At 42.5% G+C, this 13,723-nt stretch overlaps 1 protein-coding gene across 1 annotated transcript in view; it reads left to right on the top strand.

Moving 5' to 3' along the window:
* Nucleotides 1–13,723, top strand: part of ADAM12 (ADAM metallopeptidase domain 12) — a 373,482-nt gene that overhangs the window by 261,168 nt on the left and 98,591 nt on the right. Inside the window, exon 6 of the mRNA XM_030940432.1 lies at nt 8,429–8,615. Coding sequence (XP_030796292.1) covers nt 8,429–8,615 — 187 coding nt within the window. The remainder of the gene's footprint in view (nt 1–8,428; nt 8,616–13,723) is intronic.

Genomic DNA, 13,723 nt, shown 5'->3' with positions numbered 1-13,723 from the left:
CCACAGGGAGCCACGGTGGTTTTGGCAGGTGGCATCTACTCTGAAGGATACCCAAAGTCAAGTCTCTCAGCTCTCCCCAGGCCCCACTGTCACTCAAAACTCAGGATGTCTCAATCTAAACTCCTCCGGGTAGGTCCCAGACTGGCGTTCCACCTGACCTCTTCTCCAGAAGATCCACACCATCTCAAGTCTATAAACCTGACCTCAGGGAGATTTCTATAACCTACCTTATCCACCCAGGCCCTGCACACTCTCCCCTGTAGCGTCTCCTTCATCCCTCTCTTCTGTCACCATCCTTGCTCAACCCCCCTCCTTGATTTGAAAATTGCCTCCCCCACTGTGCTTCTGTCTCCACCCCTCCTTTCATCACCATATTGCACATTCTAGAAGGTCATATTTTAAAAACACTACTAGATCATATCATAAATCCTGCCAACCCATTGCACTCCAGCCCACCATGGCTCTCCGTGGCCTACATGTCAAAGCCTCTAGTTCAGTCTTATGCTTGTTCAATAGTCCTGCAAATATTTAGTGATCACTTACTCACCTACTGGTCACGTGCAAGTTGCAAAGCTGGTTCTAAGAAAAACAACAGAAATAAGGAGACTATTCCCTGGGTGTGTAAAGGGAGCCAGATATCAATTTAATAAAATGTTGTTAGTGAGGGGAAACAGGTTGCACAAAACCGCATGAGGAATTCTGCAGAAGAGCCCTAGATGCTGGGGATCCTGAAGGAAGGGTTGGCTCACCTGGACCTCGAAGGTCATGCACCAGCCTCTAAGGTCATCCCCGGCATTAGTGCTGTGCGTGACCCTGAAGAGGAGGCTAGCCATCCAGTGTGATGAGGGCAAGTGACCAGGCCCAGGAGCCGGGTCCCGACTGGGACATCTTGGCTCTGCTGCTGATCAACTGTATGGCTGTGTCTGTTTCATAGGGCTACCTTCACAAACTGCCACAAACCAGGTGGCTTCAGACAGAAATTTAGTCTCTCACTGCTCTTCAGGCCAGAAGTCTGAAATCAAGGGGTCAGCAGGGTTGGTTTCTTCTGCAGGGTCTACAGAACAATCCCTCCCACATCTGCCTCCTCACTTTGGGTGGCTGCTGGCCATCCCTGGTGTGCCTTGACTTGTAGATGTCACTCCCGTTTTTGCTTGCCTCCTCGCTTGGCCTTCTTCCCTGTGTCTGTGTGTCTCCTCTTCGGACTCTTCTAAAGACACGTGTCATTAGATTTATGGCCCACCCTAGTCCAGGACAATCTCATCTTGAGATCCTTAATTTAATTACATTTGCGAAGTCCCTTTTCCCAATAAGGTCACATTCACAGGTCCCGAGATTAGGACTTAAACAATCTTTTCTGGGGGCTGGGGGGACACTATAGAACCTCCTACAGTGACCTGAGGGCTCTCATCTTTATTTTCCTCATTAGTAAAATGGGCTCATGTTATCTGCTTTATAGGATTGCTGTAAATATTAAAGAAAATAATATATTCCTGGCTGGGCGTGGTGGCTCACACCTGTAATCCCAGCACTTTGGAGGCCGAGGCGGGCGGATACGAGGTCAGGAAATTGAGACCCTCCTGGCCAACATGGTGAAACCCCATCTCTACTAAAAATACAAAAATTAACTGGCTATGGTGGCACATGCCTGTAATCTCAGCTACTCAGGAGGCTAAGGCAGGAGAATTCCTTGAACCAGGGAGTCAGAGGTTGCAGTGAGCCGAGATCATGCCACTGCACTGCAGCCTGGTGACAGAGCGAGACTCCGTCTCAAAAAAAAAAAAAGGAAAAGAAAATAATACATTCGAGATCCTGGCTCATGGGGGCCATGGAGGGTCAAGAGTGACTGCTGATAGGTCCAGAGTTTTGCAGGGAGTGATGAAAATATTCTGCAATTAGATAGTGGTGATGTTTGCATGACTCAGTGAATATGCTAAAAACCACTGGATTGCATGCTTTCAAGGGGTGAACTTAATGCTATGTGAATTATTTTTCCATAACACTGTAATTTTAAAAAGGAGCCTGACTCAGGGAATCTTTTCATACATCATAGCTGCTATTATTATTATTGGTGTGCTGGTAATGCTGGTAATAACACTTTTTTTTTTTTTGAGACGGTATCTGACTCACTCTGTCACCCAGGCTGAAGTGCAGTGGTGCGATCTCGGCTCACTGCAACCTCCGCCTCCCAGGTTCAAGTTATTCTCCTGCCTCAGCCTCCCAAGTAGCTGGGATTACAGGCACGCACCATCACGCACGGCTAATTTTTGTATTTTTAGGAAAAATGGGGTTTCACGACGTTGCCCAGGCGGGACTGGAACTCCTGACCTCCAATGATATGCCAGTCTCGGCCTCCCAAAGTGCTGGGATTACAGGCATGAGCCACCATGCCCCGTCCTTGGTAATAACTATTCTTAATGTGTTTTATCACAGTTTAAACTCTTACCTCTTCAGTCGTGCTCCCACACCCTGGTCATGAGTTATATTTGAAATGGGAACCACAGGCAAGGGGTCTTTGCATGTCTCGCCTAGTGCCTTGCACATAGTAAAGGGATAAAGAATATTTGTTTCGATTGTACCTGAGTAGTTCACATGGAAATTGCTGAAGCCCTGTGGTGCTTATGTGTTAAGTAATACTGCTGCCATGACTGTTTATCAAACATGTATGGGGTGAGATATTACTTTCACCCATGAGTTCCTCCAAAAAAAAAAAAAAAAGCCGAAATTAAATTTCAAGCCAACTGCTTTTCCACCATATGATCGACAGCACCACACTGAGACCAGAAGTCTTTTTCTAGGAAATTCAGTTAGCAGTTGGACGCTGAGCTAGCCAGGATAATTCATGTTTTCTAATCATCGTCTTATTACAGGCAGTCAAAATCCATGTGCCACTGTCCTGCTTGCCGGGTACAGTCAGAAAAATCAGGATCAGGCATTAAGCGACCCTGGTGCCTGCTGCATCGTGGCTTTGGAGATTAAAAACTGAATTTTCAGAAGGACAAAAACTTATCTTGAGGAAATATGGGTCTCCTGAGTGTTCACTTTGAAAGCTAAAATAATCAACTAATAACATTTTAATAGATTCCTCTTTGTTTCCAGTCAAGGAAAAACAACAGGATTTTACGTTTTAAAGGTTCTCAAAGCAGCGGTTCTGCTGCTGGTTCTCAAAGCAGGGGCTCCATTTTCTCTAATTCTAATTCTAGTCCTTTTCTTTTTGAATTCTGCTTTTTTTCATGCTCCTGCTGGTTCTGGGCCCTTCTCTCAAAACTGCACAAAGAGAAACAGGTGAGTGTGAGGTTGAGAGGTCCAAGCCTGGAACACACAGGTCCCGACTGGGTTCCCAGCTCTGCCACCTGCACACCTTGGACAGTGGGGTCATGGCGGGAGCTGCAGCCATGATCAACAGAGTGCTCAATACGGAGCACGGCCCAGAACCTGGATCCTAGAAGAGTGACACAGGGGGTGACCCTCACCACCCTGAGAACTCCTTTCTGTCTGCCCCAGAATGTGGCCTGAGCCTGGGGTGATGGCTGGCCCAGCCTCCTCCTGTCACTCTAGAGAAGGGACCCACAGTCTTCATCTTTCCGAAACATTGGAGACTTTCTTCTCATCTTTTCTTCCTACTCTACCAAGGGAGAAAGAACCCCACATGCAAAGTCCACTGGATTTAAATTCCATGCTCTGACAGTCTTCCAACTTCAAGTTTACAACTAAGTATCTATGACATTCAACTTAAAACAAATTACATTCACTTATCTAACTCAGGGCCAGTAAGGGCTGTGAGAACATCAAAATGTTGTACCTCAGAAACCCTGAATGCTTGAATTTTGTGTCCACTGTTGTTTCCAGCAGTTCTTTAGAGCTAAATAATTAATTATACCCAAGATGGTCCAAAGCAATTATTTAATTAAGCTTATAATAGACTGCCAATTGTTTGCAGTAAAGGGAAGGCCTTCATCTTGATTTCTCAACATCTGGCCTTTGGATGACTTAAAAGATAAAATAAGATAAGGGAATATTTTTACAACTAAGTAACAATTGCTAGAAGTATTCCACTAAGTAGAAAAACTTTTTCAGTAATTTGCTTCTCATGATTAGAACGTGGTGACATGTTTTACGGTAAGTGTCCAGCTTATTTAGATCTAATGTAAAATCGAAAATATTGCAATACAAAATGAAATGTTACTGCCATTTTCTTTTTAGGGCAGAATTGATGGTATTCATTTCCACTTTCCCCTTGCCTGTTTTTGTTTTTTTATTTTTGAGAGGGAATCTCGTTCTGTCACCCAGGCTGGAGTACAGTGACACATCTTGGCTCACTGTAACCTCCACCTCCTGGGTTCGAGCGATTCTCCCACCTCAGCCTCCCGAGTAGCTGGGACTACAGGTGCGTGCCACCACACCCAGCTACTTCTTGTATTTTTAATAGAGACAGAGTTTCGCCATGTTTTCCAGGCTGGTCTTGAACTCTTGACCACAGGTGATCCACCCACCTTGGCCTCCCAAAGTGCTGGAATTACAGGCGTGAGCCACCGCAGCCGGCCTCCCTTTGCCTATTTTTTAAAGTTCGCGTCCTTAATTTAGGTTTTTAAAACTCAACTTTAATAAACAAAAATCCTCTCCTATGTCTTCCAAAGTGAGAAGTCTACATTTTATTTCATAAAAAACATCTTAGAGAAAGAGACACAAGCCACTCCACAGAGTTGTTGACCAAAGTGATCCCTGAGTAATCTGTTTGGTGATACACATAAACACCAGTGTGGGGGAAGACAACACTTCATAGAATGACTTTTAGTCAATCTGGCCTTTGGATGATTTAAAAGGAGACATGAGAACATTTTCATGACTAAGTAACAATTTCTACAAATTTGGGATTTGAAAATATCAAAAAATGTTTTAGTTGCTCCAAACCACATTGGACTCCCTCTTCTCTGAAGCATTAAGTTTTATGATTCTTTGAATGCACATCTTAGCTCTCACGTGATTTTTAATTGTCCCGGGTATCTTGATGCTGCCTTGTCTATTAGGATACAAGCATCCTGAGCATGATAGATCTGTTTCTCCCATTGTCCATAACAACTCATAAAACAGGATTGGTAGAGTAAGCCAGCTAAATAATAGTGAGTTGATTAGTCTGTATTTGCTTACCAGTTGTGTTCAGAATAGATACTTGACTAACTCAAACCTCTTCCTTCCGTATCATTTGAGCGTTGAGATACTGACAATCATTTTTTTTTTTTTTTTTTTGAGACAGAGTCTCCCTCTGTCACCAGGCTGGAGTGCAGTGGTGTGATCTTGGCTCACTGCAAGATCCGCCTCCTGGGTTCACACCATTCTCCTGCCTCAGCCTCCAGAGAAGCTGGGACTACAGGCACCCGCCACCACACCCGGCTAATTTTTTTGTATTTTTTTTAGTAGAGTTGGGGTTTCACCATGTTAGCCAGGATGGTCTCGATCTCCTGACCTCGTGATCCGCCCATCTCGGCCTCCCAAAGTGCTGGGATTACAGGCGTGAACCACCACGCCCAGCCTGTCAATCTATTAAAATTTAAGAGTTGTTAAACCTACGAATGCACCATCAATGAGCATAGGATGATGAATGACTGAACAAATAGGTGAGCAGTAATGAATGACATAGGAACACCTTACACAGTCCCTTCTTTGGAAAGAAGCTTAGATTGAGGAAAACTCATGGAGTTTGCAACTTGACCAGCTATTCCTCGAGGATTGATGTATACCTAGATCCTTGGGTTGCTGTAATATAAATTATATATTAGAACTAATTATATATTATAATAATACATATTATTATATATTGTATATAATTATATATTGGAACGAATGCCCTAAACATCATTTCTGCAAAATGTTGTGGTTATGTATGTTGGGGCTCAGAAACTGATACTCCAAAATATGACTCTGACATGCTGAACTGTAGAAAATCCCTCAAGGTCTCTCTGGCCCCTGGCACCCTCCTTCACCCCATCTCTGTCTCTCCCAAAGGACAGGATGAAGTTGTTCTCTGAAGTTCCTTTATCTCCCTAAACTGTAGACCCTCCAGAAAAGAAATCACTTACCTTGGTCCCTCTCTGAGTTTTCATTAACTCATGTCACAGGAAGAAAGACTGAAGCCTGTTGACACATCCGGACAGACTTTTGTCATAAACAATCGTCTGCTCTGCGGGCCCGACAGACTTTGTCCCAGGCCACTATATGTTCTTCAAGCCCAGTGAATTCCCCTAAAAATCATTTACTCACCCCCTAAAATTATCCATACTTCTCTCCCTTTCTCCTAAGAAGAAGAGTATATAACCATCTGTACCCTCATTGAGTAATCATTCTTCTACAATTCACCTGTGCTATGCATGTTAAAATAAACTTGTATGCTTTTCTCACATAATATTTCTGCCTTTTGTCAGTTGATTTGTAGTGAACTTTCAGAGGGCAAAGGGGGAAATTTTCCCTTAACCCCTGCAGGTATGGATGTGAATTATTCTAGGGAGAGTCTGAGGAGGTTCATGTCTCACAAAAGGTTAGTAGTCAGTGTATTAGAAGGGTCCGTTTCCAGTCAGATGAATTTTGCATGAAAATTTTGTGTCTTTCCAAAGTGGAGAGATAGTGGTCACCTTGCTAAATAACATAAGGTACTAGACACGTGGGAATTCAGAGTTGCCAGTTTGCTGTTATCCAAATTGCCATTTCTCCGAAGAAAACCTTTCTCTCAACATCAGGAAGCACCTTTTAAATTAAAGCACTTCACTGCCTCACCGTAGGAAAGAGAGAAATGAAAACCAAGCTGCAGGCCAAGGTTGCCATCGTTTGAAGGAACCCAACAGCCCAAGGCTAGCATTCCTCATTTCCAGGGAGTGGGACGTGGCCTTAGCCATGAGCTCCAGAAGGTCAGACATGTGTCATGGTCCATGGCTAAATGTCACCTTCTGTCTCTGCAAGTTAGAGTCTTCAGCAAATTTGTCCATTTTTAAAAAGAATCTATGCTTTTTTTCCCAAACCTAAAGGTTGGCTCAAAAGGTTCTTTCTTAGTTATTGTCATTCCCAGAAATGTATTTATATTATTAATGCTATATTTTGTATCACGGAGCCACGAGTGACCAGTATTCCTATGAGCAAATGGGTTAACAAAATACAGAACTTTCCTGAAATTGTCAGTCTTCCGATTAACATGTTAACAGATGCCTAATCCATGGATCTGCCCTTATTGATAGTAAAGAGAGCTACCACCTCTCAAGCACTGACTTGGGGCCTCCCCTGGGCTGTTTTGACTCAATGACATAGCAACCCTGAGAAGCAGGCACCATTATCCCCATTTTACAGGTGAAGAAACCAGGGCTGAAAGAGACTAAGAAAGTTAAGGTCATATAACTAGTAACTAACAAACTGGAACTCAAACCCAGAGCTTCCAGACTCCAGAGGCCACCCTCGCAGCATTGAGACTGACACTTCTCCCTGTAGCGTTCCTCGATTCCAGAAAAAGCTGAACACAGGATCCAGAGGCCAGACCTGAGCCTTCAAGAAGCAGTGCTGATGCTCTGTGTACTTAAGTGGGTTCTTTTATGCACACATCTCCCACAAATTAAATAAGTAAATAAAAAATATAAATTTGTACTCATGCTTATAATTCCATCAAATATTTAGGAAATAGGGCTGATCAGGATAAATAATTAGATCTAGGAATTATCATTTCATAAATAGATTTCCTAATGGCTTTTGGAGCAACTTGGATGGAACTAGGACCATTATTCTAAGTGAAGTAACTCAGGAACTGAAAACCAAATATGGCCTTTTCTGGCTTCTAAGTGGGAAGTAAGCTCTGGGTACACAAAGGCATCCAGAGTAATATAATGGACATTGGAGACTCAGAAGAGGGAGGCCAAGAGGTGGGGGAGGGATGAAAGACTACCTACAGGGTACAGTGTACACTACTCGGATGACAGGTGCACTAAAATCCTAGACTTCACCATTACACAATTTATCCACATAACCAAAAGCTACTGTACCCCTGAGGCTACTGAAATTTTTTAAAAAGTTAAACATTTCCCTTTTGCCATGTGGCTGCTAATTCAGATATAGCTATCTTCTAAGCAGTTGAAACATCTTTTTCCTCATTCTTCTTCCCGGCAATATATCTTTGAGACATAAAAAGTGATAAAAACATACAAAAGCAAAAGGCACTGTATTCTTTACCATAAAATATTTCAAACAAAAGACAGTTCCTAGGTTAACTTTCCAAAAGATTTGCGAAATGAATCAACGCAAACATATGTCACAGAAATGTCCTTTCTGATTAAAATCTGAGAATATAAATAAATTGGTATTTCTCTTTTCATTCTCTCTCTTGTTAAGAGCTGTGTCTTAGCCATAAACAAGAAGCTGCCCTTAAAATTATATTTTTTTCTTATTTATTTTTCAACAGGGGACTTATTATGTTTGAAAATGAAACCTATGTCTTAGAACCAATGAAAAATGCAACCAACAGATACAAACTCTTCCCAGCGAAGAACCTGAAAAGCATCTGGGGATCATGTGGATCACATCACAACACATCAAGCCTCACTGCAGATAATGTGTTCCCACCGCCCTCTCAGACATGGGCAAGAAGGGTAAGAGGGATACCCGATTTTGTGTCTCTGGGAAGCTAGGAGCTCAAGCTATGGATACCCAACACTATGATATCTGGAGAAATGTTGCCATCTAGATGATGTGGCATCTGGGGGATGGAAGTACCCAGTTTATCTGGAGGTGGTAGACATTATACAGTGGAGCGCAACCATAACCCAAATCCCCATCACTGTATTGCAGATGTCAGCCTCAGACTCATTAAAATACGCTGGGTGAAGTCACATAGTTGGGATCAGAGGATGACAAAATCACCATTCATGAAAACTCCCAAGAGACCCTGTTATGGTCCTAGGCCCAGGGTTGGGCCCCACCATGGCAAGCAAGACAAGATTGGACCCTGACCTACTCTCTAGCAGCTCTCCATCTACTGGAGGCGAAAGACCACATAGAGCTTTCTTTATGAGCAAGTTTGGGTTCTTACTATAATTTGCAGAGAATTCTCACTCTTTGCCCACATACTTATGCAGAGGTGAATGGGGCCTTCCTCCATGTGGTGTGCCTCAGGAATCTTGCTTACCCACAGTCCCAGCTGCAAATGCTTGTCCTAGCAGTCTGTGTTTTCTGGCCACTAGCCCCTGGATCTGCTCATAAAATGTCTTCGTTTTTGCAGCAGCACTGGAAAGAGTAGTTGCCTAAAGGAGTCTGCGCTGCAGACAGTCTTCCCTTCCTGACACGTGTAGTGTCCCACCATGAAACCTCCACGCCTAAGGGCAGCCTGCCCTTTTTCTGTCTGGCATTATGTGGGCACCAGAGGACACAGTAGAGCTCTGTTAACAAGGATTAAAGGTGATCATTCCCAACATTTGGCTGGAGGCTCTGAATTTAAATAAGCAGAAACAGATAGGAAATTATCAACAATTTCCTGATTTTTCATTTCTGGATTTCCTGTTCCTCTGTTGACAAGAAATCAAGAAAATTTATATATAGGATGTCACTTGTGCTTATATTTGACTGTCTAGGAACATTTCTTCCAGGTTCCTTCTAACACATTGTTGTCTCCTAACTTTAATTTCAGTAGACCACTGCTTAGTACTCAGCATTTAATGAATATTATTCTTGGTTCATTCTAAATCATTTTTCTATTTGGAAACAGTAGAGGTTATCCCAAATGATATCTTCTCATTCTTTTTTTTTTTTTTTTTTTTTTTTGAGACAGAGTCTCGCTGTGTCTCCCAGGCTGGAGTGCAGTGGCGCAATCTCGGTTCACTGCAAGCTCTGCCTCCCAGGTTCACACCATTCTCCTGCCTCAGCCTCCCCAGTAGCTGGAGCATATGCCACCAGGCCCAGCTAATTTTTTTGTGTTTTTAGTAGAGACGGGTTTTCACCATGTTAGACACCATCCTGACCTCGTGGTCTACCCACCTCGGCCTCCCAAAGTGCTGGGATTACAGGTGTGAGCCACCGCGCCTGGCTGATACCTTCTCATTCTTAGAATTCCCCTCATACCTGTGGATAGATGTCTGTTCCCCTAAAACTGCTCTTATCTGAACCAGTTCAGGACTTTTAACTCTGATTTTACATTCATTCTTTCAGTCCAGGTATTCTGCTCATGTAACCCTCACGTCTTCTGTTTGCTAGTGTGTCTCTAAGAGTTTCTATGGCAGGTGCTCACAACCTCTTTTTCGTTTCCTGCCCCATCACAGGACGGAGAGGAACTCTCCCATCTGGTACTGTGGCTCACCTTGACATTGCTGCTTGGTGGCAGAACACTGTATCCTAATCCCAAGGAACAGAGCTTGAAAATTACCCACCCCCCCCACCTCCACTCCCACAAGCTCAGGAGACTTTTCATCCTGTGCTTCTCCCCGCTACCTGTCTTAGTGATGGACTTAAAGACCAGCCTCTGGGGTCCCACGGCGTGTTTATTTTACTCTTCAGATGCTTTTGCCTTTGATTCCAAACCTTGAAGAAGATGTGATTAAGCTGTGGCTTTACCGGTCATAAACAAGTAGAACATTTGCATTTTGTTTTCCAGGCTCTTTGCTTTGAGTACCTTGTTGAATGCATGTTGCCCACGTTATGAGATTTATAACTTGATGGTTTAAATGACACTCAAATATGTTTGTCGTTTCATTTAGCAGTACAAACTTGGTCTGTACTTGCCAGCCATATTTTAATTCTTTTAGCTTACAGCTCTCTAGAAGCATAATTGTAATTTGGAATTATTTTGACTTGTGGAGAAATGGGGAGAATGGGAATAACAACGGTACTTTGTGAATAATGCGTGCTGAAGTGCAAATGAGCCTTTAAATTGAAAAGGGAAGGCATTGATGCCAGTCAACTCAGTTCTCAATATTTCTCTCTAGAAAGCGCTGTGATGGTTTTTATGGAAGAGAAAGCATCCTGGACTTAAAATGCATGTATATAATGAAAATGGTGCGAAAAATAATTTCAAATACGTGGAATCCTTGTGAATTGGAATTATATAGTAGATTATTTTGGTGAGCACCTATGGTAAATATGAAAGGGACATTTCCTGCCCTGCTTATACTGCCTTTGTTTCATTCTTTAAGAAAAAGAAAAAATCAATGGAAAGGCTGTTAACTAATCTTGTTTATGCAATGCAGCAACTGCATTTGTTTTTTCCCTATATTTTTCTGTCCCCCACTAAATGTTAACTATTGCAAAGACTGGTTTGCAGACTCTGATTTTTCTGCAGATGTTTGCGTTTTTCTTCACAGAGCATCAGGAATAAATCTGCACTCAGGGTATACACTGGCTGTGATATAAACCTGAGCTATTGTTTGCCTTTTTCACAAGGCTCTACATTAGATTTTAGTGAGAACCCAAGTTGCCCCTCGAAGGGCACAGAGAATCAGGGGTGTCACAGTCAGCTCGTTCTCTCTGTGGATTTTTGAGTCCAGCCTGAAGCCTTACTGCTCAGCTCCCCCACGGCAAACTCCTTCCCTCTCCATCGGCTACTCATTCAAGAATGCAAGCCAATTTTAACATTATCCTAAGCAAGCTCTGAGCAAGGCAAAGACGGTACATCTACTGGAAAAAATCACATAAGACATCCCAAAGGCAAATGCAAATTATTTTTGAATTGCCTTTTCTTTAGGGATTATCTGTGCCATTGTTCCCCTCCATTAGTATGGAGAATTATGAGTCAAATGGAAAAGTTGCTGCCTTCTCTGAAAAGAAATGTTTGCTTGGGCCGCTGTGTACATAGAGGACAGCGAGTTGGGGAGGTGCGGTTTTACTTCCTCGAAGGTGGCCATTCTGAAATGAACTGGTGCCACTGCTTTTGTGTTTCTAGACAGCCTATCATATTTGTTTAATAGAAGGCACCGTAGTGGTGGAGTATTTGTAGCCATAGTAGTATATAACACATTATATGTAGAGCCTAATGAGAGCTGAATATCAGGAACTGGCCAGAACTGTTTGAAAACTCCTTAATTATGACAGGCATACTGAATTCCTCTCTAACAACCATCCTTGCTTCCATGCCTCTTCTAAGAGACCATCAGGTTCTCTTACTACCTTAGTTGTTCTTAAAGCTTGACAGTGGGGGCCGGGCACAAGGCTCACACCTGTAATCCTAGCACTTTGGGAGACTGAAGCAGGCGGATCACCTGAGGTCAGGAGTTCAAGACCAACCTGGCCAACGGGGGTGAAACCCTATCTCTACTAAAAATACAAAAATTAGCAGGGTGTGGTGGAAGGCACCTGTAATCCCAGCTGCTTGGGAGGCTGTGGCAGGAGAATCACTTGAAACCAGGAGGCAGAGGTTGCAGTGAACTGGGATCGCACCACTGCACTCTAGCCTGGGCGACAAGAGTGAAACTCCGTCTCAAAAACAAAACAAAACAACAAACAAATAAACAAAAACGCTTGGCGGTGGGGAACAGGGCAGCACCACTTCCTTGTCCCTGGGCTTTGAATATCTATTTGTGTGAGTGGAAGCTCCAGTTTTCCAGGTGTGGATTCCTAGTGAGTTTCAAATCCACTGAAGCTCTGGATAAATAAATAATAGACCTCACTTGTGTCATTTGTTTTTAAGGCTTAATTTCAATACTTCACGCTTGTCCCTATTAACATTCAGTTTGCCCGATTCAGCCTATTCTCCTGGCAGTTTGTCTCATTTATTTACTTCTGCCCACCTACATGTCGGCCAGGTGTCAGAGGCTGTATCCTGTGTGGATGTGATCAGTGCATGCTGTCCCCATGCCAGTCACGGTCAAGGATGGTGGAGACAACCTTTCCTAACCGAAATCGGAGCTCAACCTACAAATATGCGGAAAAATGATCTTAGAGTCAAGGCGTGGAGCCTTGCTTGAGCTAATACTGATTTTTTTCTTGCCTGGAGGAAGAGAAACCAAACTTCTGATTCATTTCATTTGCCGATCTTGCTGGCAAATGAAACATTGGCTCTGGTCTCATTGTGATTGTTTTTTTCTGGCTGTCGGATGATAGCACAGCCTGCTTGCATGTGGCTGCCCATGTCCACGATGACTGCCACCTCTCACCTGGACAACTGCATGGCCTCCTCAGTGCACTCTCGGCTTCTAATATCATCCAGTATCATCCCCCTAGAATCCATTCTCCTTCCAGTAGCCAGAGCACTATATATAATATATACTAGTATATTATAATATATACTATATTATATATTATAGTATATATACTGTATTATATAATATATACTATATTATATATTATTATATACTATATACTCTATATAGTATATAGTATATTATATACTATGTTATATACTATATATTATATACTATAGTATATATAGTATATATACTATAGTGTATACTATAGTATATATAGTATATATTAAGATATGCTATAGTATTATATGTATAGATTATACATTATTTTATATAATGTATAATATATTAATTTTGTATAATATATATTAATTATATATTAATTTTGTATAATATATATTAATTATATATGTTAATTATACATATTATATATATTAATTATAAATATATATATTTTGAGATGGAGTCTCACTCTTTTGCCCAGGCTGGAGTCAGTGGTGCCATCTCAGCTCACTGCAACCTCCACCTCCCGGGTTCAAGTAATTCTTGTGCCTCAGCCTCCCGAGTAGCTGGGACTACAGGCGTGTACC

The sequence above is a fragment of the Rhinopithecus roxellana genome, chromosome 11 (assembly GCF_007565055.1).
Source record: "Rhinopithecus roxellana isolate Shanxi Qingling chromosome 11, ASM756505v1, whole genome shotgun sequence".
In the NCBI taxonomy this organism is placed as follows: domain Eukaryota; kingdom Metazoa; phylum Chordata; class Mammalia; order Primates; family Cercopithecidae; genus Rhinopithecus; species Rhinopithecus roxellana.
Note: the sequence above shows the minus strand (reverse complement) of the source record. Positions and strands in the feature narration are given on the sequence as shown.